This window comes from Gekko japonicus, unplaced genomic scaffold (assembly GCF_001447785.1).
Source record: "Gekko japonicus isolate JY-2015 unplaced genomic scaffold, Gekko_japonicus_V1.1 scaffold36, whole genome shotgun sequence".
NCBI lineage: Eukaryota > Metazoa > Chordata > Lepidosauria > Squamata > Gekkonidae > Gekko > Gekko japonicus.
In genome coordinates this window covers 770,196-792,407 of record NW_015164182.1, presented here as the reverse complement: position 1 = coordinate 792,407, position 22,212 = coordinate 770,196, and the positions used below count along the sequence as shown (strand labels likewise).

At 48.2% G+C, this 22,212-nt stretch overlaps 1 protein-coding gene across 1 annotated transcript in view; it reads left to right on the top strand.

The window, feature by feature from the left end:
- The first annotated feature begins 786 nt into the window (after window positions 1-786).
- LOC107107738 (uncharacterized protein K02A2.6-like) overlaps window positions 787-22,212 on the top strand; it is an 83,338-nt gene continuing 61,912 nt past the window's right edge. Inside the window, 2 exon segments of the mRNA XM_015408056.1 lie at window positions 787-1,075; window positions 1,078-1,344. Coding sequence (XP_015263542.1) covers window positions 787-1,075; window positions 1,078-1,344 — 556 coding nt within the window.

Genomic DNA, 22,212 nt, shown 5'->3' with positions numbered 1-22,212 from the left:
GAATTGCTGACGTCCAACGCGGTTCTGGCACACTTTGACTAATCCCTCCTGGTGGTCCTAGCCTGTGACCCTTCTCCGTATGGGGTCGGGGTGGTCCTGAGGCACCGGCTGGCGGATGGGCAGCAGGTTCCCGTCGCGTATTTCTCTCGCACTCTATCCGCAGCCAAGCACAACTGTGCGCAAATAGCCAAGGAGGCCCTGGCAATCGTGGCTGGAATAAAGAAATTCCATGATTACTTGTACGGCTGGCCTTTTACTGTGGTCACAGACAATGTTCCCTCTAAGCTGTAGAGTCCTGTGAGCAAAAATTCTACTTTTTGAACTACCGGCATTAAAGTTGTGAGCAGGTGATTTGGCTACTGCATAAATTAGTTTGCTCTGGAGCCCTCCTTCCTGAGCTAAGACAAAAATGTGTGAGCCAGAGGCTAAAAAACTGTGAGCTAGCTCACACTAACTCAGCTTAGAGGGAACACTGGTCACAGACCACAAACCGCTCATGGGTCTGCTCGCCCCAGACCCCCAGACCCCCCAGGTGTTGTTTCCCTGGGTTCTCCGCTGGTCGATCTTCTTGGCCGGGTACCAATATGCACTTGTCCACCGCCCTGGTAAGGCGATGGGTGACACAGATGCACTCAGCCGCCTCCCGCCAGACCCCAGTACAGGTAGCCGAGGTGTCCTGGCACACCGCCCGTGATCACATCCTCGTTTGGGTCTTGGACTGGGTGGGGAGGGGGTGGCCTACCAGCCAGGTGAGCCTGGAATTCACTGCCTTCTTATCTCGGCAGGATGAACTGTCCTCCCACAAGGGAAGCGTGGGTGGAGCCGAGTAGTAATACCCCCCCGCTGCGCCAGCGAGTGCTCACAGCGCTTCATGACACGCATCCTGGAATTGTGTGCATGAAGGCACTAGCGAGAAGCTATGTATGGTGGCTGGGATTAGACGGGGAAATCGAGGCCCCGGTGAAGCGCTGCCAGATGTGCCAAGAGTCCCGGCCAGAACCACTCAGAGCTCCAGTGCGGCCTTGGGAATTGTCCCACAAACCTTGGGCCGGGCTTCACCTGGACTTCGCAGGCCCTTCCAGGGACAGATCTTTTTTATCCTAGTGGATGCCTACTCCAAGTGGCTGGAGGAGGTACCCGTGCCATCCACCTCATCGAGGTCTGCCATCAGGGCAATGTGGTGGATCTTCAGCACACACGGCATCCCAGACTCTCTGGTAACAGACAACGGGACAGCTTTTACTTCAGCAGAGTTCCAGGAGTTCATGGAGTACTACGGAATCCAGCACATCCGCTCCACGCCATTCCACCCTGCAACCAACGGCCAGGCAGAGAGGATGGTGCGTACCACCAAGGAGTCTCTACAGTGCATGGGCCCAGGGGAATGGGACTACAAGCTGGCTGCCTTCCTTTTCGGCCAGTGACTCACACTACACACCGCCACCAGCTGCAGTCCAGCTGAACTGCTGATGGGATGGCGTCCCACAACGAGACTCGACCGCCTACACCCGGATCGGGCACCCAAGCACAGCGCCACTCCAGAGACCCAGGCAGCGTCAAGAAGGTTCTTCCCAGAGGACCCAGTGTACGCAAGAAACTATGCCAGGGGTACTGCATGGATTCCGGCCAGGGTGGTTTGGGTGACCGGGCCGCAGTCCTACGAGGTAACAACAGAAGATGACCAGATCCTGAGGAGGCATATTGATCAGCTCAGGCGGCGGCTTCTGCTCCCAGATGAGGAAATACCAGACGACAGCGAGGACGAGGGCCCCAGCTCTGAAAAATGGAGGAACCCGAGACTCTGACACATGCACAACCGTGACCAAGCGCTTCTCCAGAGGGGGCTGGCGGCAACAACCTTGACCGAGGCAGCACCCCAGATAGCAGCATCAGGCCAATCCCAACCGCCGTCCCGGAAGCTACTCCCAAACTCCCCAGGCCAGCCCCAGGACAAGCAGCACAGACCCTAGAACTGCGCCATTCGACCCGGGGACGGCGGAGATCCACATACCTACAAGTCTTTGTATGCTAGGGGGACATCTGACCCATGGGGAGAGGGGTGTTGTGTTCTTACATAGACCGCACACGCGGTCGGGTCCTCACACAGCCATGCGAATGGCTTAAGTTTCGCTCTCTTAGACAATAGCCAGCATGGATCCTAGAACGCACCCAATTGAATGCAACTGCACTGTAAATAATCCTGTCACGGGTGTGCGTGTGTGTTTGGGTGTGGTTCACTATGGGAATATAAGCAGGCCTCTGGTCCTGCTTTCCTTGTCTTGTTTTCCCGAGCTTGTCAACACATCTGGACCCAGTACTTTACAAGGTTGAAGTGATTTATTTATTTTTAAAAAAATCTATCTCAGACCAAAGATTCTCAGGGCAGCTCACAGGAGAATAATAGTACCATGAATATAAACACCCAACCCCAAAACCAAACAGAGCCAATCTAGAAACAAAACTAAAAGCAGTTTACGAGAGCAAAGTGGCAAAATTTCACTCAGCCAGAGCAACCAGGAGTGAAAATAAACTCAGAAAAAAGATTTTGAGGAAGAATAAAAAGCTGATGATAACCACAAACCCCTTGGCCAGGAAAAGGACCGTTGTAATCTACTCTGACTGCTTGCAGTGGCTTCTTTATACTGAAGTGAGATGTCCATATCTGCTGAGACTGTTGCTGCAGAACCATGGCACACCTGAATCCGTCATGTCTTTGCTTGGGGCAGGTTTTTATTTCTGTATGCCCGTCCAGAGAAAGGGCACCGGAGGGAGCCCTGAACCTTAAAGGTAAACCTGCTGTAATTCACAGTGCTTATTGCTCAGATAGACTGCTCCTGCTCGAAAGGTTTTTTTTTAAGTGCTGGTTGCTGCAGTTCAGTCTCCCACTTCCTCCTCCTTCACCAGCAATATTCAAAGGCCAAATTACATACCTATGTTAAGCTGCTGGTACCAGCCAATAAGAAAGTTACAAGAGTGTTACTCTGCCAGGCTGCCTAAGACTCATTACCATTTGGAAATATTTTGCGTTCCACATCACAGGGACAACATGACATGATTACATATGACATGATTAGACATGACATGATTACACATGACATGATTACACATTATTTTAACAATTGTCAACATGTTGTATAAAATTATTGTTACAGGAGCTTTGTGGTTCATCTTGTACCCAGTCCCAGAGTAGCTACATCCTTACCCCAGATGTTTTTTCTGCCTAGAAGTTGGCAACCCTAGAACTTAAAAGAGGATTGCCCACTGCTTGGCTGGCCTGCAATTGGTTGAGGTTGGGCATCTGTGTGCCTTATTGGTGGAAGTCTGATGATTCTAAGGCTGAGAAGGGTCAGTTCAAATTGGTGAGAGTCCGCTAGTGGCAGTTGGGCAACAAGGGAATGAAAGAGAAGACCATGAAGGAAATCCTGCTAAGAAAACAAGTCCTGGAAAAACTTTGCTCACAGAGCAGTTGGGTTCTGTTGTGCTCCGTGAAGAGCTAACTTTTCTTTTTCATTTTTACTATCTGCTCTTTTGAACTTGCTGGTTCACAGAGCAGCCAAGGAGAGTGTGTTTGGTGGGTAAAATGTAATATATAATATTATATATTATATATAATTTTTGCATGTAATGGGAATAGAACAGTTACTGTATCTAAACAGGGCATATACAGGGACCGTTAGAGTTAGCATTGTTTCTTCCTTATATATTGATTTTCTTCTTAGTTGTTTTAAGCTGAAATGTGTTCAGTTTGTGGAACAAGAACGCTGTCCCCAGACTGTGTTTCCCAGCCCCGATTTGAGAAACACACGCACAGTCCTGTGAAGGAGAAAAAAACTAAGAAGTTAATTAATTAATTAGTTTATTAATAGGGAGAGCCCAGATACAAAAGGGTTGGGACCCTCAGATACCAACCAACTTCTCCAACATTACAATGGGTGACATAGCATTTTATAGTTCACATTACATCAGAGGAATAAAACAGAATTACTGGTTCCATCAAACTCTGTCAGACTTCGTCATCTATTTCTTATTGGGTTCAGACCTGTGGGCCGGGTCTTCCCAGGCAAAGTTTCTTCTTTCTAGCTGTGTCTTTGGCCTAGGCTATGGAATTTCAAAAGTATCTATATTAGCTGATATGGTTATAAGATGCTCATTGTCTTCCATTTAGCCAGGCTAACCGGCACATGTGCAGAAGTAGCTGGTCAGCCAAGGCCGCAAACCTCAGCAAAACAGCAAACTAGCATTTCATTTAAGTCTTCCAGTATGCATTTTCAGCAGTAGCCATAAATGAACCAAAGTTAACATCTGAATACATTCATGATTGATTTCTGTTCATGTAGTTAAAATCAGGAATGGCACTTAACATATCTATCATGGAAGTGTTAAGTGTACCTGCTAAGTGTAACCTGGTTAGTCAGTGGCAGAGTGCAAAATGCTTAACAGTGTTTAACAGTGTTTCATAAACTGTGCATACAACAAGTTATTTAATTCTTAGTACATGATTTATTTATTTATTTATTTATTATTTTTATTTATAGCCCTCCTTCCCCGCAAGCGGGCTCAGGGCGGCTCACAAATAGGGCACATGCCAATACATAAAACAGGTTAAAAGCAACATAAAAACAGACATTTACAATATTACACAGTGCTCTAGATGTTTCAAATCAGTCTTCAATAAAAAGATGGCATCTTGAAGATGGTACTCCCAGTTCAGTGGTGTCAGCTCCACACAACGCTGTCGTTCACTCCTCACGGGGCCAGTTGGTGATGGTGACATGACTGAGGTTTATAAGATTATGCATGGGATAGAGCAGGTAGAGAAAGCAGTACTTTTCTCCCTTTCTTACAATACAAGAATTCGTGGGCACTCCATGAAATTGCTGAGCAGTCAGGTCAGAACAGATAAAAGGAAGTCTTTCTTCACCCAAAGAGTGATTAACACAGGGAATTCACTGCCACAGGAGGTGGCGGTGGCTACAAGCATGGAAGGCTTCAAGAGGGAATTAGATAAACATCTGGAGCAGAAGTCCATCAGTAGCTATTAGCCACAAGGTATAGATAGGAACTCTCAGGCTGGGGCAAGTGATGCTCTGTATTCTTGGTGCTTGGGGGGGGGGGCAACAGTGGGAGGGCTTCTAGTGTCCTGGCCCTACTGCTGGACCTCCTGATGGTACCTGGTATTTTTGGCCACTGCGTGACAGATGTTGGACTAGATGGGCCATTGGCCTGATCCAACATTGGCTTCTCTTATGTTCTTATCTAATTATTTAATCAATTCTTGCATGTCACGTTCAGCTATATTAATTGCTGCCACAATATCTTAACATCGCCCACAGTGTACTATATTGCTATATAGTGCTATAGCGATTGCCAACTTTTTCAAAGCCCTCAAAAAGCCCTATGGACAGTGGCATAGCAAGGAAAACAAAAATGCCAGGAGAATGGCATCACGGGCTGACAGTCTAGAAATAATGCCAATGTGAGCTGGGCAAGAAAATCTTACAATTTCTTCCAGACTGTGCTGCATTCATTCCAAAAAGATCAGCATAAAGCAAGTTGGGGAAAGAGCCTACTGAGGACATGGAAAATCTGGAAACAGCATGATGTCATGTGGAATCTCCCAAAAGGTGCTCTGGTTTCAAGGCAAGGCAAGGCGGAGAGAAACCTCCATGTGGAAGTGGCCCCGGTTATAAACTCTAGTTATATAACTGGTATTTCATTTTTTTCCCTTTATACCCTACCTTTCTTCCCAGTGGGGACCCAAAGTGGCTTACATTGTTCTCCTCTCCTCCATTGTATCCCCACAAGAACCTTGTGAGGTAGGTTAGTCTGAGAGCCTGTGACTGACCCAAAGTTACCCCAACAAGCTTCCATGGCAGAGTGAGGATATCTACCAAGGTGGTGGTGGAAAGTGCCTTCAAGTCACAGTCAACTTAAGGCAACCCTTCATTGGGTTTTCAAGGCAAGAAATGAACAGAGAATGGCCCCCGCCACACGACAGGGAAAACACTGGCCAAAGTGTGGCTTTTAAAAGCCGCACCAAAAAAGAGACGCCGCGGTGGGATCCCACGATCCCCTGAGCCACGGCGCCGTTGCTCCCCGGCACAATCAGATGCCGGGGAGGAAGAGACGATTGGGAGGGGGAGGCTGCCGAACTGCGCATGCTCGAGCATGCGCAGTACGGCTGGGGGCCGGGGATGCGCCGGCGAAAAGACGCGCCGGCGATCCCACGGCTGGCAGTGATGCGGCCTTTCAGAAAGAACCACCTAGGTAGGTGGTTCTTTTTTGATGCGGGGTTTGGCCGGGAGGGGCGGATTGGGAACGGGCGCAGCACGATTCCCAGATGTTGCTGTGGGATCGCGCCCGTTTGCTGCGGCCCCGATTCGTCCCTCTCCCGGCCCAAAACCTCTCGTGTGGTCACAGGGCCCTAGGTAGGTGGTTCTTTTTTGATGCGGGGTTTGGCCGGGAGGGGCGGATTGGGAACGGGCGCAGCACGATTCCCAGATGTTGCTGTGGGATCGCGCCCGTTTGCTGCGGCCCCGATTCGTCCCTCTCCCGGCCCAAAACCTCTCGTGTGGACAGGGCCATAGTTTGCCATTGCCTGCTTCCGCATAGCAACCCTTGGTCTTCTTTGGTGGTTCTCCCTCCAATAACTAACCAGGGCCAACCCTGCTTAGCTTCCAAAATCATACAAGACTGGGCTAGCCTGGACCATCCAGGTATTGTACAATAAGTCCTCCCCTTGAAAAAGCTGGTTCGAAGAGCATAAAAGCAAGTTTATGCTTCCCCAAGGGTGTTTTTCATTGCTCTGTCAGTAGTGTGACACGGCTGAGAATAGCTGCCTCCCTGGATTCTATTTGGACTGTTCATTCAACTTCAAGGGGGGAAAGCAGCCAACACACTGGACTTTGGCAGTACTTTTTGCCAAGCAGTGGCTTATCCTCAGCACCCTCCAGACACTGTCCCTGAAAAGTACGCAAATGGAGAGTGATTTCAGCAAAGCATACTTTATTCTATCCGGAACAAGACAACTTTGGCTGGCTCGCAGGCCGGCTTATATCCCCCGAGAAACCGCCACCCAAAACACACCCCTACTTCCCTATAGGTTATTTACAGTGGCCGAGAGTCCCATAGGCTCTCGGCCGGGAACCTAGCCCCCTGATTGGAGCAGGCTAGGATCCGCATAGTCCATTGTCTCTTGGAGTGAAGCTCGACATTTGTCTCTGGACTTGTCTGGACTTGTCTGGACTGGATACATTACAGTCCCCATCCCCAGTCCCCAGTGACTGGATCAGCTTTTGCCTTGCCCTCATTCTCAGAACATCCCCCACACAAAAGCAGCCCTTGTGGGCCTCTGCTCTATTTCCCCCTTGTCTGGGAAAATCCTCCTCAATGCATTTTGGCCACATAAACTTGGGAGTTGACCAGGAGTGACTTCAAAGCCCGATGCAGCTGCAGGCAATGGCAAACCTTAACCTGTCTTTGTCTCTTGCCTTGAAAATCGCATGAAGTCATCTTAAGTCAGCTGTGACTTGATTGCACACACAATTTTTGTGGATGTCTATGTTTTCTGGAACACTGGTGCCATTTATTCAGGAGCCTTCTTTGCAAACCTGAGAAGTTCCTTGCTTGCTAGATGAAACTTGAGCTTGATCCAGCAGCTAAATGCTCCATCAGCAGCAAGCCCCACTCCAAAGCTTGGTGTATCCTTGCTGTGCATTGTGTATGCTGTTGTCTTAATTGCATGTTGTTCCCCATCCAAAAGCAGTCTTTCTAGACAGAATAATCATTGTTGTGAATCAGACATACAATTGGCTTAAGTGCAACAATTTGCACAATTAAATTGCCACTTTTTCTTCCTGAAATCCAACAAAAACATTCACAAGCCCTGCATGTTCACAATAGCTATCCACAACTACAAATGTGTGGTTTCAAAGCACTCCCAAAGACTGGTGAAACAGGACTTTCCGCTAGGAAAGCCATGCTGGTTTTTTCTCAGTACAACCAGTTCCACTAGAACATGGCAGCTGTATTCCTGAAGACTGCCACACTATAGAAATTCTCCCATAAGAAATAATTAGATAAATGTGGGCAATGTCACAGCAGAAGTGCATGCTTGTCACAAAATACTCTTGTGGCCCAACATGACATTTGCCTGGTTTTCCCATCACACTCTAAAAACTCACATTTTAGCAGAACTTCCTTGTATTCTCTTTCCTCTACATGTTTAATAATTCTGTCTCAATAACAGTTCCCACTAGTTCCCTCAGAACAGATTTTAGGCCAACTAAGGTGTCATGGGAGTGGGTGGATCCACACACCTGTTCTGGGCACTGCTAACCACTGCACCCCCACCATCCCCTCCCCCTTTCCCTTCAAGTCTGCACAAAAGAACAAATGAGACACAGATAGTGAGACAGAAGTCAGATCCTGTGGCCCAGCTGAGTCACACTATATAGCTATACCACAGTGCAGCTGGGAAAGGGAGAAATCCCTTCAAAGGAAAAAGAGGGGAAAGAAATGTGGAATTAAGCTCCAGACCCTCACCATTGTGACTGTAGTGGAACTTCCACACAAACTTTCCACCCACAGTCTGCTGCCCTGCAGTTCCCCCCTTTGAATCCAATGAGAGGAGGTTTTCCTTTGATCCAGTTTAATGGGGAAAGTTTCCAGGAAGCTCACGAGTGAAGCTCAGAATGTTGTGTGAACACGCCTATTCAATGTGTGCGGAATGCTGGTACAGAATGCTGCTGCCGGGATGTTGACTGGAGAGGTTATATCACTCTGTCAGCAAGCTGCCAACGAACTCTGTGTAATGTATGAGCTTCACATGTATTATTCCCCCCCCCTTTCCTAGCGATACCCAACTGCGCATGCTTACTGGTATGATGAAGCGCACGTCTGCTTGTCTCATGCATTCCTTTCTATGAACGCTAGTACAGCTTTGAACTATGGTAATCAGCAAGGTCACAGGTGCGGGGAAGAGTCGGCTTCGCTTAGTCTATAATGAGCTAGAGTGTGAGAAGAGCTTAATTGTTTATCTTTTAGGAACCGTTGATTCTCAGTCTCTGGGCGCGAATATGAAAGCCCACCCGCGCGAGTGGGAACCAAGTCCATTGGTTATTGTCATTATGAACCTGCTTTATTATCCTTTGCCCCGACCGTTCTAGTTATTCCAAACAGTGAACATGTTCCTGTTTCATCATGGCTTCAATAAAATAATACTTTGCTACAAACGTGTATTCGATTGACAGCTGTGGGGATCGGACACACTCCAGTCTTGGCCCATCTACACTGGATCCCAGTTTGTTTCCAGAAACAATTCAAGGTGCTGGTTTTGACCTTCAAAACCCCATATGGTTTGGAACTGACATACATGAAGAGCTGCCTACTCCCTTCTAGGGATGCCAGCCTCTAGGTGGGACCTGGGGATCCCCTATGCAATATACTGGGTTCGACATGTGAGTAGTGATCAGCTCATAGTTTATTGTGAATCAGCTCTAACCACAAGACAACTCCAGCAGGGCTGAAGCCCTGCTTATAACCCAGTCAAACGGCACACCCCAAACACACCCACTCCCAACAATAGGCTGTTTACACACTAATTGCATCCTGATAGGTGGCTGCCAGGATCCTGCTGGTCTATTGTATTTTCCCCCAAGCTCACCTTCTTCCTTGGCAGCCTTGGGTTGCAGGGAAATTGTATCAGTACATAACACCCTGGAATTACAGCTCATCCCCAGACTGCAGAGATCAGTTCACCTGGAGAAAATAGATGGTGTGGAGGGTGGACTCTATGGCACTGTACCCCAGGTGAGGTCCCTGTCCTTCCCAGGCTCCACCCCCAAATCTCCAGGGGTTTCCTAACCCAGGTCTGGCAACCCTACCCCCCACCCCCTGCTGGTGGCCAGGGGGGCCTGGCAACCTTATATGAACCTGTCTAACCACTGCAGTCATCTTCGGAGGCCCCGCTTCTAAGAAAAGTGGGTGGCAACCCAGGAGAGGGCCTTCTCAGTCATGGGACCAAGGCTCTGGAACTGTCTCCCCAGGGAGATTCGTCTGTTTCCTTCTGTTGCCATCTTCCACCAGCAAGTGAAGACTTTTTTCATTTGGTGTTTCCTCAGTGATCCCTCCTTCTTGGCCAACATTTTAACTGCTCTTTTAATGTCTTTGTACATATTTTAGCTCTATCTTTAACTGTTTTAATGATGTGTGTTTTGGGGGTGGGTTGATTTTAGTGGTTTACAAAATGTGATGTTTATCATGTTTTCATTTGATTGATTGATTGATTGATTGATTGATTACATTTATAGCGCACCCTCCCCGCAAGCGGGCTCAGGGCGGCTCACATTACAGGGGCAGTGCGCCAAGATTCATATAAAACATAATTTCTTAGCCTCCTTGGTGGCCCTTGTGAGGGCAGAAAGGTGGGATAGAAATGTTGTAAATAAATAAACAATGTGGGAGCTTCCTGCACTCCATGCAGGGAAAATCCCCATGTGGAAGCAACCTCAATCTCAGGGGTATTTGAAAGGCAATGAGATTTTCCAGGTTTGGGGTGTGTGTGTGTGTGTCTTCGAGGTTCTGTTGACTTTGGAGATGCACAGAAAGCAGTGAGATCTTTTGGTGGCTTGGCACAAGGTCAGGGAGATTTCTCACTCTTCTCCTAGCTACGGCACATAGTGGTGCTCTCACCAGATTTTTTAAAACATTACATGTCAGTGACAAAAACTGTTGAGAGCATTTGTGGAACCGGTTCAGTCCCAGTTTAGAAATATGTGCTGATTCGCAAGGTAACGGGTGTAAACTTGATCCAGTTAAGCATCAGTCACAATCCATGAGTACTATGAAGTCAAAACAATTAGGTCTTTTGCTAGAAAATTTGTGACTTTTTAGGAAAAGCACTGTTTAATGACCACAATGTTCGCTTTAACACATAAAGCCTCAGGCCTTTTTCTTTTTCCTTTTCCTTCCCAGTCCTTAATAGGAACTGTGGACAGAAGCCAAGACCCACCCCAAATCTCCTCAGACATTAGTTTTGCATACTCATGATTCATTCTTGCTGCAGCCAGGGAAGGTATTGCCACATTGGTTATTTTCTTTAGTGGAATCTTTATTTTGAAGTGAGAACTGGAATTTTTTGTTTTTGAAGAGACTTCCAGATAATGGGTTCAGTTTCTGTTCCAGTTCAGGGAGAAGAAAAATGTCTGTGTGTTATTCTGGTTTGCTTTGACTTTCTTGAAAGGTCAACCTGTCATTTCCTCTGCATATGCCACGATGTGGATATTGCTACAGCTAGTTTCTTTGAGCAAACAGCTGCTCAGCTGGCTAGTAGGAGGTTTCTAGGGCCCTGAATGTTGTTTTGTGCTGTTTTTATGCCCATGCTTGTTTTAATATTGATAGCTCTGATGTTGTTTTTATGATTTTATTGCACTTTTTTTCTTTTAGTTTCTGAGCCACCTTGAGTAGGTCTCTGAAGAGGCAGCATCTACACCTCCAAAATAGTTATGAAGCAGTGGCTACACAAGTATCTCAGCACTGAATGCAAATTCCAGGCCTTAGAACTTTTGTTTAAAAACAGGCAACAGTTTAGATTTTGGGATGTTTGTCCTTAGAAACCTCTGTCCCTGTGTTGCTTTTAGAGAAGTTTTGGGGAATGCCTTTTCAAAATATTGCTTGTGTAAGCTGCTAGATATGCCACACTTCAGGTTTCAGTCCTCCCTGCCATGATTTTATAAGCTAGATCTCTGAATGGGGGGGGGGTCAGATTATCTGGCCGCAACCAATTTGGAATCCTCAAAGCAGACAGAAACCCAGATGTGGCTCTTAGGTTGAAATATATGGGCACCTCTGTCCTAGTATGTGTCTAACTGGAAAGTAATGCCCTCTTTCCTTTCAAACCTGTGCAGGACAGTAAAGGAATATGGCAGGTGAAAATGGAATTTGAAAAACACTGCAAGTAATGTATTGTGAAAATTGTGAAAAAGCCCTGTACACTGCCTGTAAGTCATGATGGAAGGAATGAAAACCTTCCACTTGTTGGAGAGTTCAGGCGAGAGCCACACTGGGGGGGGGGGGGCTGTGCCTCAACAGTAGAGCATCTGCTTGGCATGCAGAAAGTTCTAGCTTCAGTCCTCCAGTTAAAAGCAGGGGTCATTTCAAGGGGGAACAAGCAGGAACGGCGTTCCGGGAGTAACAAGCCCAGGAGCGGGCACATAGGGCAGCGGCTGTAGCCATATGGCAGCTCCTTTTGCCCAGTTCCCTCAACCCCTCCCTCCTGCTTCCTGTTCCTGCTTCATATGGGAGAGAGCGTGCATGCATGAGATTGACCCTCCATTGGTCGAGCCTGAGGTCTCCTCCCCCTCCTTTAGAGAGGGGGGAAGAGAGAGAGAGAGAGAGAGAGAAAGCCTTGCCTGCCCTCCAGGGGTTTGCCTCCTTCTGCAAAGGTCTCAGAAGCAGCATGAGGTCTCAGAAGAGGTGGGGAGTGTGGTTACTTCACCGTTCCCTCTGCCCTGATGGGTCACTAATCCAAGAGTTCCAGACACCTCAGCATCTCCCTCCCCAATCTTTGCTCCCTTTTATTTCTCTTTGGACCTTCCTCCCCTGTTCTTCCCCTCATTGCTCTCTTCCTCATTTTCTCCTTTCCCTTGCTGTTTTTCCCAACTCTCTTCTTTTCCCTCTCTCGTCTTCTCCAAATCTCTGCCTTTCCCCCAGCTTGTCTTCCCCCTCCTTCCCCTGGCTGCTTTTCCTTTTTTTTGGGGGGGGGGTGGCTCAAAGGTAAAGAGGTGCGCATGCACACACACCCCACCCCACCCAGAAGCAGCTCTTGGCTGGCCGTGGTGCAGTAACTGCATGTGACCACCTCCCCTGCTCCTAAACTCCTAAACTCCTCATCGGGGCTGGGCTGAGAGCAGTCTGCAGTTGGGAGATATGGGCAGCACCGGCTTCCACTCCCATCCAGTTCTGATTATATTTTGTTTGGAGTGGGCACACACTTGAGCAGCCTGGAGAAAGAAAATAGCAAGCTTGGTGTAGGTGGACTGAAGGGAAGGTGCACCTTGGCACCTACCAGCCAACCAGGGGCAGCGCAGCTTCTTTGCAGCTGGGACAAACAGGAGAGCCAGGAGCTTTGAAAATTCAGCGTGAGACTGCTTAACGTTCATGTGTTTCTAAGGCAGAAAAAAAGCCCAAATAAGTGTCCTTTTCTGTCAGAAATCTCCGTCTATTCTCTCCCCCACCCCCCAGCAGCCAACAAAAGGATTTAGGACTGGATGAAAGGCGGGAGACAAAGATCTCCAGTTTGGTGTAGTGGTTAAGTGCGCGGACTCTTGTCTGGGAGAACCGGGTTTGATTCCCCACTCCTCCATTTGCATCTGCTGGATGACCTTGGGCAAGCCATCGTTCTGGCACAGCTGTTCTTGAAAAAGAGCAGTTTCTGTCAAGAGCTCTCTCAGCCCCACCTACCTCACAGGGTGTCTGTTGGGAGGGGAAGGGAAAGGAGTTTGTAAGCCGCTCTGAGACACCTTTGGGTAGTGAAGGGCGGGGTAGAAATCCAATCTCTTCTCTCCTGCTCCTTAAAGAACTCGTACATCTCCCCCTCTCTTCCTCCCCCCCCCCAATGTTTCCTCTCCACATCCCTCCCTTCCCCAAATAAGCCCTTTCCAACTCCCCACACCCAATGAAAGTAAAGGAGGGAAGAGGCAGGAAAAAGATGAGGGGAAACTGTTTTAAAAACTTTTTTAGGTTTTAAAATAAAAATGGCTAAATAATCAAATATATAGGGGGGGAAATAACAGTCACAGAACAGTAATGGAATTATGGGTTATGAATAAGAAAATTTATGCAAGAAAAAACATCCAGGAGAAATACAACATTTATAACAACACTCAGTTCGTTCTGATCCTCTTCCCCTTTAGCCAGACAGCAGCAAAAAGATTCATCAGAAGCTTTGTGTGTGTATTTAAATATCTGGATTAAAAGAGGGAGACACATTAGCAGTGCCAGTTCTCTCCTTTGGAAGAAATCATAAATCCAGTCTATAATAGTACAAGGGAGTTTCATCAAGTGGCCCAAATGATGAAGGAAATGAACCTGACTGGAGGTATAATTCCTCCCCCCCCCCAGAACAAATACACATTTAAATTTAATATTTTCTGGACCATATTTTTTAATCACATTGTGCTATTATAGGGATTATATATGTACTCATAGTTAATAGTACATAGTATTTAGGCTGCAATTCAGCATACTTACTTGGGAATAGGTAACTCTTGAGTTCAGTAGAGCTTACTTTCCAAGCACTGTCATAAAATTGGCTTGTTAGGATTTTTCCCTGGGTGGTATGGGGAGGGGAGCAGTATGGGCCAGGAAGCCTCAGGTCGCTAGTGCGTAACATTCGCTAAGGGCAAGTAGTTGCACAGTTTCTCCACAACTTCATCAAGTTAGCATATGAAAAGCCAGTGTGGCATAATTGCTAGAGCATTGGAGTAGGGCCAGGGAGACCCAGATCAAAATCCCCACTTGCCATGAAACTCAGTGGATGACCACTTAGCATCTGAAGAAATGAGGGCTGACTCCACAAACCTCATGCTGGAATGAATGTCCTTGGACTTCTCTTTTGTTCTGTTGCCATAGACCAACATGGCTACACCTCTAAAGTGACACTCTCTCAGCCTAACCTGCATCACATAGTTGTGGAGGAGAACAGAGTACCGTGTATGCCACTCAGAGTTTCTTGGAGTAAAGGCAGGGGCAAAAATGTACTCTTACAAGGGAATCTTAAGAGTAACCGAGCTCTCCATTTCCAGACTTGCTCTGGTGGCTTTTCAGGGGTCATTTCAAGGCGGTTTTGAAGCCATTTTTCTCCAGGTAGGCTCGCCAGCTCTGAGTTGGGAAATACCTGGAGATTTTTGGGGTGGGGCCTGAGCAGTGGGTGTTGCCTTCTGACACAGTTCTGGTGATGTCAGGGGGTGTGGTATATGCAAATGAATTATGCTAATGAGCTCCTGCACCTCTTTTTCTATGAAATGACCCCTGGTGAAAAGGATCTAGTAGTAGGTGATGTAAAAACAATTCTGCCTAAGACCCTGGAGAGTTATTGTCAGATTGAGTAGACAATACTCACCTTGATTTACCAAGCGTCTGATTCAGTATAAGGCAGTTTCATGGGTGTGCATGAACACTGCAACGTTTACTTTCTAAAGAGACCATCGACAAGAGCTGGGTAATATTCAGAATGAGTAAAGAAAAACACCAGCTTTTGCAAAAAGGAAGAAAAAAAACCCCACCCAAATATAGAGATTGGTTTGGGGCCCGGCATGCTCCAGAGGACAGCTGACACAGCAAACTGGCTGAAAATGAAAGTAGTCTGTTTCTGCTGGGTCACAATCTGTGTAAGGAGGGGGGAGATTTTGGTGGCAAGTTCCATGCATGCACATTCTTTGGAACCCATCTGCATACTCAGGTACACACATAACAGGGTTCCTGCTCCTCTAGGGAAAGTGGAAAGATGAAACCAGAAGTACGCAAGAATGAACCTGTTTTCACGTGCAAAATGCTAAGGGGTATGTTAGAAACCCCATCACCTTGGTTGCCCTCATACAGTCTCAGCCCCTTTAAACTTTATTTTTTAAATATGAAAAAAATGAAATAATATGAATTTTTTTTAAAAAAAATCTGGTTTAAAATGAAATCTGAATAGAATGCAAACAAACATCAAGTCTACACTACAAGTCTTTAAAAACTTTTCTTGTGTTCACCAAAGCCTGGTGTCTCTTCTGTGAAATACAGTGATGCAAAACCTGTTTTGCTGTGTCAGGGATAGAACTGGGGCAGAGATGGGGGTGGGCGGGGAGTACCTGCCTTTCAACAACAACTGTAAGCATTAGGGTTGCCAGGTCTCGGTTGGAAAATACCTGGAGACTTTGGGGATGGATCCAGGAGAGGGTGGGGTTTGGGGAGGGGCCTCAGCATGGTACAATACCATAATGCCCACCCCTCAAAGAAGTCATTTTCTCCAGCAGGAGATCCCCAGGCCCTACCTGGAGGCTGGCAACTCTAGTAAGCATAGCACAACAGGCCCCTGTGATGGAAAGAGCCATCAAGTCACAGCCAACTTACAGTGACCCTGGAGGGTTTTCAAGGCACGAGACTGACAGAAGTGTAGCACCCCTGAACTTTGACTCTGCTTAGTTTCTGAGATATGATGAGATCAGGCTAGCCTGGGCTATCCAGACCAGGGCAATAGGCCACTTACTGTATTGATATCTGATATGTTAATGTTTATGACCACCAACCCAGCAAAGGGACATGTGCTTTCAGTAGATCCAGGTGGGTAGCCGTGTTGTTCTGAAGCAGTAGAACAAAGTTCGAGTCCAATGGCACCTTTAAGACCAACAAAGTTTTATTCAAGGTATAAGTTTTCATGTACACACACTTCTTCAGATACAGTGATTTTTTAATCGTTGCCAAAGTTGTGGGAGTAAATTGGCTCCTCCGGACGGTCACAAGTACTGTATTTTCTGTCTTGGGGAAACCCACAATCCAGACTCCTGTGAACATTGTGCGCAATTTTCCAATCAAACTAGGAAGAATAGAGCAGCACGCTTAAAGGTTTTCCTCCTCGAAAAAGCACTCCAACCGATGGCTGACCCGCCGGTCACTTCGTCCATAACTATGTCTTCCACTACCGACACATCGGCGCCGAAATCGTCGACATCGAAGGCTAAATCCATTTCTGATACCGAGAGATCGAAATCTAAGGTACCAAACGTTCCTTCCACAGCTTCAACCCCTGCTAAGAAGGCCAAGAAGTCCAAGCCTCCGGTGGCGACGCACACGGTGGTCACGGCTGCGAAGCGTGGCAAGAAGGACTCTGTGCCAACAGTTCCAGCCCTTCCGCCACCATCGACTACTTCGATACCGACTGGTTCGACACCGAATGACTCGATACCGGTGAACCAGGTCGTGTCTCAGGCTACGGTACTTGTGATAGATTCTCCAGACCATCAGGTGGAGACAGCCTTGTCCGATGTCAACCAAATGGATCTTGTAAGTCACCAGTTGGGTGCGGAGTTTTCGCCTGGTCCAACGAGCTCGTCGGCTTCGATCGTCTCAGAGCCGCCCGACACCAAAGGCCGTCGGCATCGACGCTCAAGATCCAGTGCGGAGCGTCGGCCTCCCTGTTTGCTGCCTGAGTCTGTCGATATCGACGCCTTTGACTGTAGAAGAGGCACATATGCCCTTCCTTCAAATTTCTCCCCACGACGTCCAAGGTCGAGGAGCCGTTCCCCGAGGTCGTATATGCCACTTCCGATGTCTTGGGATGAAAGGCAGTTCCGTTACCTGTACAGTCCTTACCATCCTCCTGTGCCTTGGCTCAGCCATTCGGGATACACTGACTGGGACAGATACTCCTGTCGATTTTCCCACAGGTCTCGTTCTCCGAGGCGATCTAGACCATCGGCTACGGTCTCTCGTCCTCCCCAACTGGACAATGTTCCACTGTCGGGAACATCTACCGTCCAACCTCTTCCTAGAAAACATCTGGAGCATACACCGGCTGCACCAATCCGGCCGCCTGCCCCGTCCCCTCGTCAACCTGCCCCTGCAGGTGAACCTGAGTCTTCAGAGCCCTCTGAGCCTGGTTCCGATACCGAACCTTCCGAGGGCCCAACATCGCCAGATAATTCGTCTCCCAATATTGACGTCTTTAAGAACCTTCCAATATCCCCGTCGGATAACTTGTCTACGTACACCGACCTCATAAAACGTATGGCCCACGCGTTGGGATTGTCAATTGTTCAGAAGGATCCTCAATCTACGGATTCTTTATATGATATTGTCCAACTGGACATGTCCTCAGTCGTCGAACTCCCCATGTCATCCGTCTTGCTACAAGCCGCAAAAACCCCTTGGCAAAAACCGTCGTCCGCCCCCGTCTCTACTAAGAAATTAGACCATATGTATCGCATACAGCAACCTGAGGCAGAGTTTCTACTTTCCCACCAACAACCAAACTCATTAGTCATCACCTCGTCGTCCAAGTCAGAAAAGTCACATTCAGCTCCTGCTGACAGGAGGTAAAAAGTTAGACGCTTTTGGTTGCCGTTTTTATTCAACGGGAGCGTTGGCTGTGAAGGCATCAAACTACCTCGCATGTATGAATCGGTACCAGTATACCCTATGGGAGCAGATGTCCGATCTCCTGGTACATTTGCCTGAAGACAAATTGTATGCCACTAAGCTGCTGCAAAAAGAAGGCATGGTGGTCGCCAAACAACAACTAACCACGACCAAGCATGTTTTGGAAGCCTCCTCGAAGACCATGGCTTCGGCGGTGGCACTTAGACGACATTCATGGCCGAGAACCACTTCTCTCCCTTTCGACACTCGCTCATTAGTCGAGGATATGCCTTTTGATGGTCTGGGCCTTTTTCATGCAACTACGGACTCTTCGTTGCAGGATCTAGACAAGAGTATTAAGGCCTCACGATCTCTAGGGATCTCTTCCACGACCTGGCACTCAAATAAAACACGGACTTGGTCCCGTCCTTGGCAAAGAGGCCCAACGTCCCGTCAGTCTCCGGACACCAGATGGAGACCTAGATCATATTCCAGTAGCCAGAAGTCCTCCTTCCAAAGAACGAAGGCTGGTCCTACCCAAGAAACGTCACATACCAAGCAGGCCAAGTCATCCAAGCAGAGTCAGCACAAACCCGTCTATTTCCCTTCATCCGTTCATGGCGTCACATCACTTCGGACGAGTGGGTTCTCTCCATCTTAACCCAGGGCTACAAGATCCAATTCGATCACATACCCCATACACCTATAGTTGTCCTCACACCACCCACCCCACCTCTCCTCAAAGAGGTGTCCCTCCTTCTGCAAAAGGGAGCTATCGAGCCTGTTCCATCTCAACTCCAACGAACGGGATTCTATTCCCGATATTTCACAGTCCCGAAAAGAGATGGAGGTCTTCGTCCCATTCTGGACCTCAGAGAACTGAACAGGTTCGTAACCTACCACCATCATTTCCAGTACACGGCTCTTCCTTTCGGCCTCTCCAGCGCCCCACGGGATATCTATATACCCGTACATAGACGATTGGTTGCTAGTGGCGTTTTCACGACAGGCACTGTTCGCCAATGTCGAGGAAGCTCTGTCCCTTCTGGACACGCTCGGCCTCATGGTCAATCTTCCGAAGTCCCAATTGTATCCAATGCAACGTATTCGATACATCGGCGCCATCCTAGATTCCACCTCGTGCATGGCCTACCTGCCTCTGGACAGGGCCGCGGATATCATCGCCTTGGCCAACCTGGTGCGTACCCAACTGTCAGCTACAGCATTCCAGGGTCAGCAGTTGCTTGGTCTAATGGCGTCCACAACGGCAGTACTGGTCTTTGCGGAGCTCAGGATGCGCCCGCTGCAGCTGTGGTTCCTCCGCAATTACAACTTGGCGATGAACCCGCACAAGGTCGTGCTCTCCCCACCCTCCGTGGTGTTGGAATCCTTGGAATGGTGGACCCAGCCATCCAATCTTCTTCAAGGAGCCCCCTTCCACCTTCCGTCTCCAGAGATTACAGTCGCGACGGACGCTTCCTTGCAGGGATGGGGAGCTCACTCTATGGACGTCTCCATAGGAGACATGTGGGACGAACACACCGCTCGTCGTCACATCAACTACCTAGAGCTGATGGCTATTCAACACGCTGTTACCAGTTTCCGCCCATTAATCCCCGGAAAATGTGTCACTGTCTTGACAGACAATACGACTGCTCTGTCATACGTCAATAGGCAGGGAGGCACAGTATCAGTGCACCTCTGCAATCTCGCCATCGCCCTGTGGGATTTCTGCATCACCCACAATATATTCCTCATCGCCGTTCACATTCCAGGACATCTGAACACGGAAGCGGACCAACTCAGCCGCTCAGGACTCAGCCTGCACGAATGGGGACTGAACCCCGCATACCTGTCTCCACTCTTCCTCAGGTGGGGGACTCCCCTAGTGGAATTTTTGCGACCCGGGACAATGCCAAATGTCAACATTTCTGCAGTCAAGGAGGCAATGACCCCGTCTCTCAGGGACGGCCTCCTTTACCCGTGGTCCACTTCGCTCCTCTACATGTTTCCCCCCCTGCCACTGCTCCTCAGAGTTGTCAGGAGGATTCTCGAGGAAAACGCAGACGTCATCCTGGTAGCGCCTTGGTGGCCAAGGCAACCGTGGTTCTCCACGGTCCTGGAACTGTCGGCCGGGATGTATCACCAATTCCCACCGTCTCCAGACTTGCTTCAGCTGTCTCAGTCGCCTGTGCTCCACCACAATCTTCCGCAGCTAAAGCTGACTCCGTGGCGGATACAGGCCCGGCGTTCTCGTCTCGTGTGATTGAGGTCCTCATGAACTCTCGGAAAGCGTCCACGCGTAAGTCATATGATTACAAGTGGAAACGCTTCTGTTCCTTTTTGGACACTGACACCTTTACAGCCACGACTGCTGGCCTCGATAAGGTTTTTACTTTTATCCTATCCCTCGCTGACTCGGGACTTACCCACTCCTCGTTAAAAGTTAAAAGGGTAATCTGGAGTTTGAGCACTTGAATGAGATTTCAAGAGATAGCCATCTTGGTTTTTATGCGAGGAGTATTGAATATATTTTTCTATGATTATAACTGGTTTTAAAAATCTTAATTGTATGTATTGTTTTATGTTATGTTATGACTTGGTAATATGACTTGTAAGCCGCCCTGAGCCTACGGGGAGGGCGGGATAGAAATATAAATAATAAATAAATAAATAAATAAATAAATTTGGCCGCCTTATCGGCGTTTCATATTCATATAGATGGGTGCACTCTGTTTTCGCATCCGGTTACCAAACGTTTCCTTAAAGGTTTGCTACGTTTATACCCTCCAGTCAAAGCTCCAATCGCTTTATGGGACCTTCCCTTGGTCTTGCGTCAGCTGACAAGACGGCCCTTCGAACCACTCACCACCTGTCAACTGAAACTCCTGGCGTGGAAGATGGCATTCCTCGTTGCCATTACCTCGGCCAGGTGAGTGGATGAACTCCTGGCTTTCAGACACGACTCACCTTATCTATCCTTCCTCCCGGATGGGGTCCGTCTGGTGCCAGACATCTCTTTCCTACCCAAGGTGGTATCCGAATTCCATTTGCAGTCTGAAATTTTCCTCCCTGATTTCTATCCTGACCCGAAATCGCAGGAAGACAGGCTAATGCATAATTTGGATGTAAAGCGGGCCCTCCTCTTCTATCTGAATAGGACGCGCTCCACCAGACAAACGTCTCAGCTTTTTGTCTCATACGTTACACCTCGTGTGGGCACTCCAATCACTGCCCAACGTCTATCCAAGTGGATCGTAGGTCTGATACAACTATGCTACCTACTGGCGAAACAGCCGTTACCAGGCCCGGTGCGGGCTCATTCCACCAGGGCTGTCGTGACATCCACTGCATTTCTGAAGGGAGTCCAGTTGCAAGACATTTGCAAAGCCGCAACCTGGGCCACGCCTAATACCTTCATCAGGCACTACACCCTAGACGTCTGCAAAATCACCGGTGACAATCTGGGAGTCAGGTTTTATCATTGGCTAAGCAGTAAACACCTGACAGCACCCACCTCCAGGTAGGCTACTGCTCGCTATTCTCCCATTGGTGTGAAGCACAGAGACCACGAAGAAGATAAACAGGTTGCTTACCAGTAAGATCTAGTGCGCCTGCGCTGGATCTGCCGGTGCTGTAGCAAGCTCTTTAAAAAGGATTTTCGTGCCCAGAGGGGCGGGCATGGACATCCCGCCAGTTCCTACAAACCGCTGCGTATCAACTCCTAATAAAACAGGTAGAAGAAGACAGTAGCGAGGCAGGAGGGCGGGTGGTGTGAATGCACAGATGACCACTCGAAGATCACCAGTTACTGGTAAGCAACCTGTTTTTGTTGTGGCCGCCACCCGCTTCTTCTGAAAGAGGCTACCTTGCAAAACAGGAAATGTGATCTAAAACTGGGTTCTTTTGATTTGGCCATTTAAACCACTGGTTTTAATTGTCCATCCATAAATTAAACTCAGCTGCCTTCAGCCAGTTCAAGACCTGTGGCAGCACATGAGGCTTTGTCATGGGGTAGGCATCTTGTTTTTGTGCGTGGCAATTTGGGGACACGTGCTGGTGACATGACTAAGGTTGTGGCAAACCAGTCCT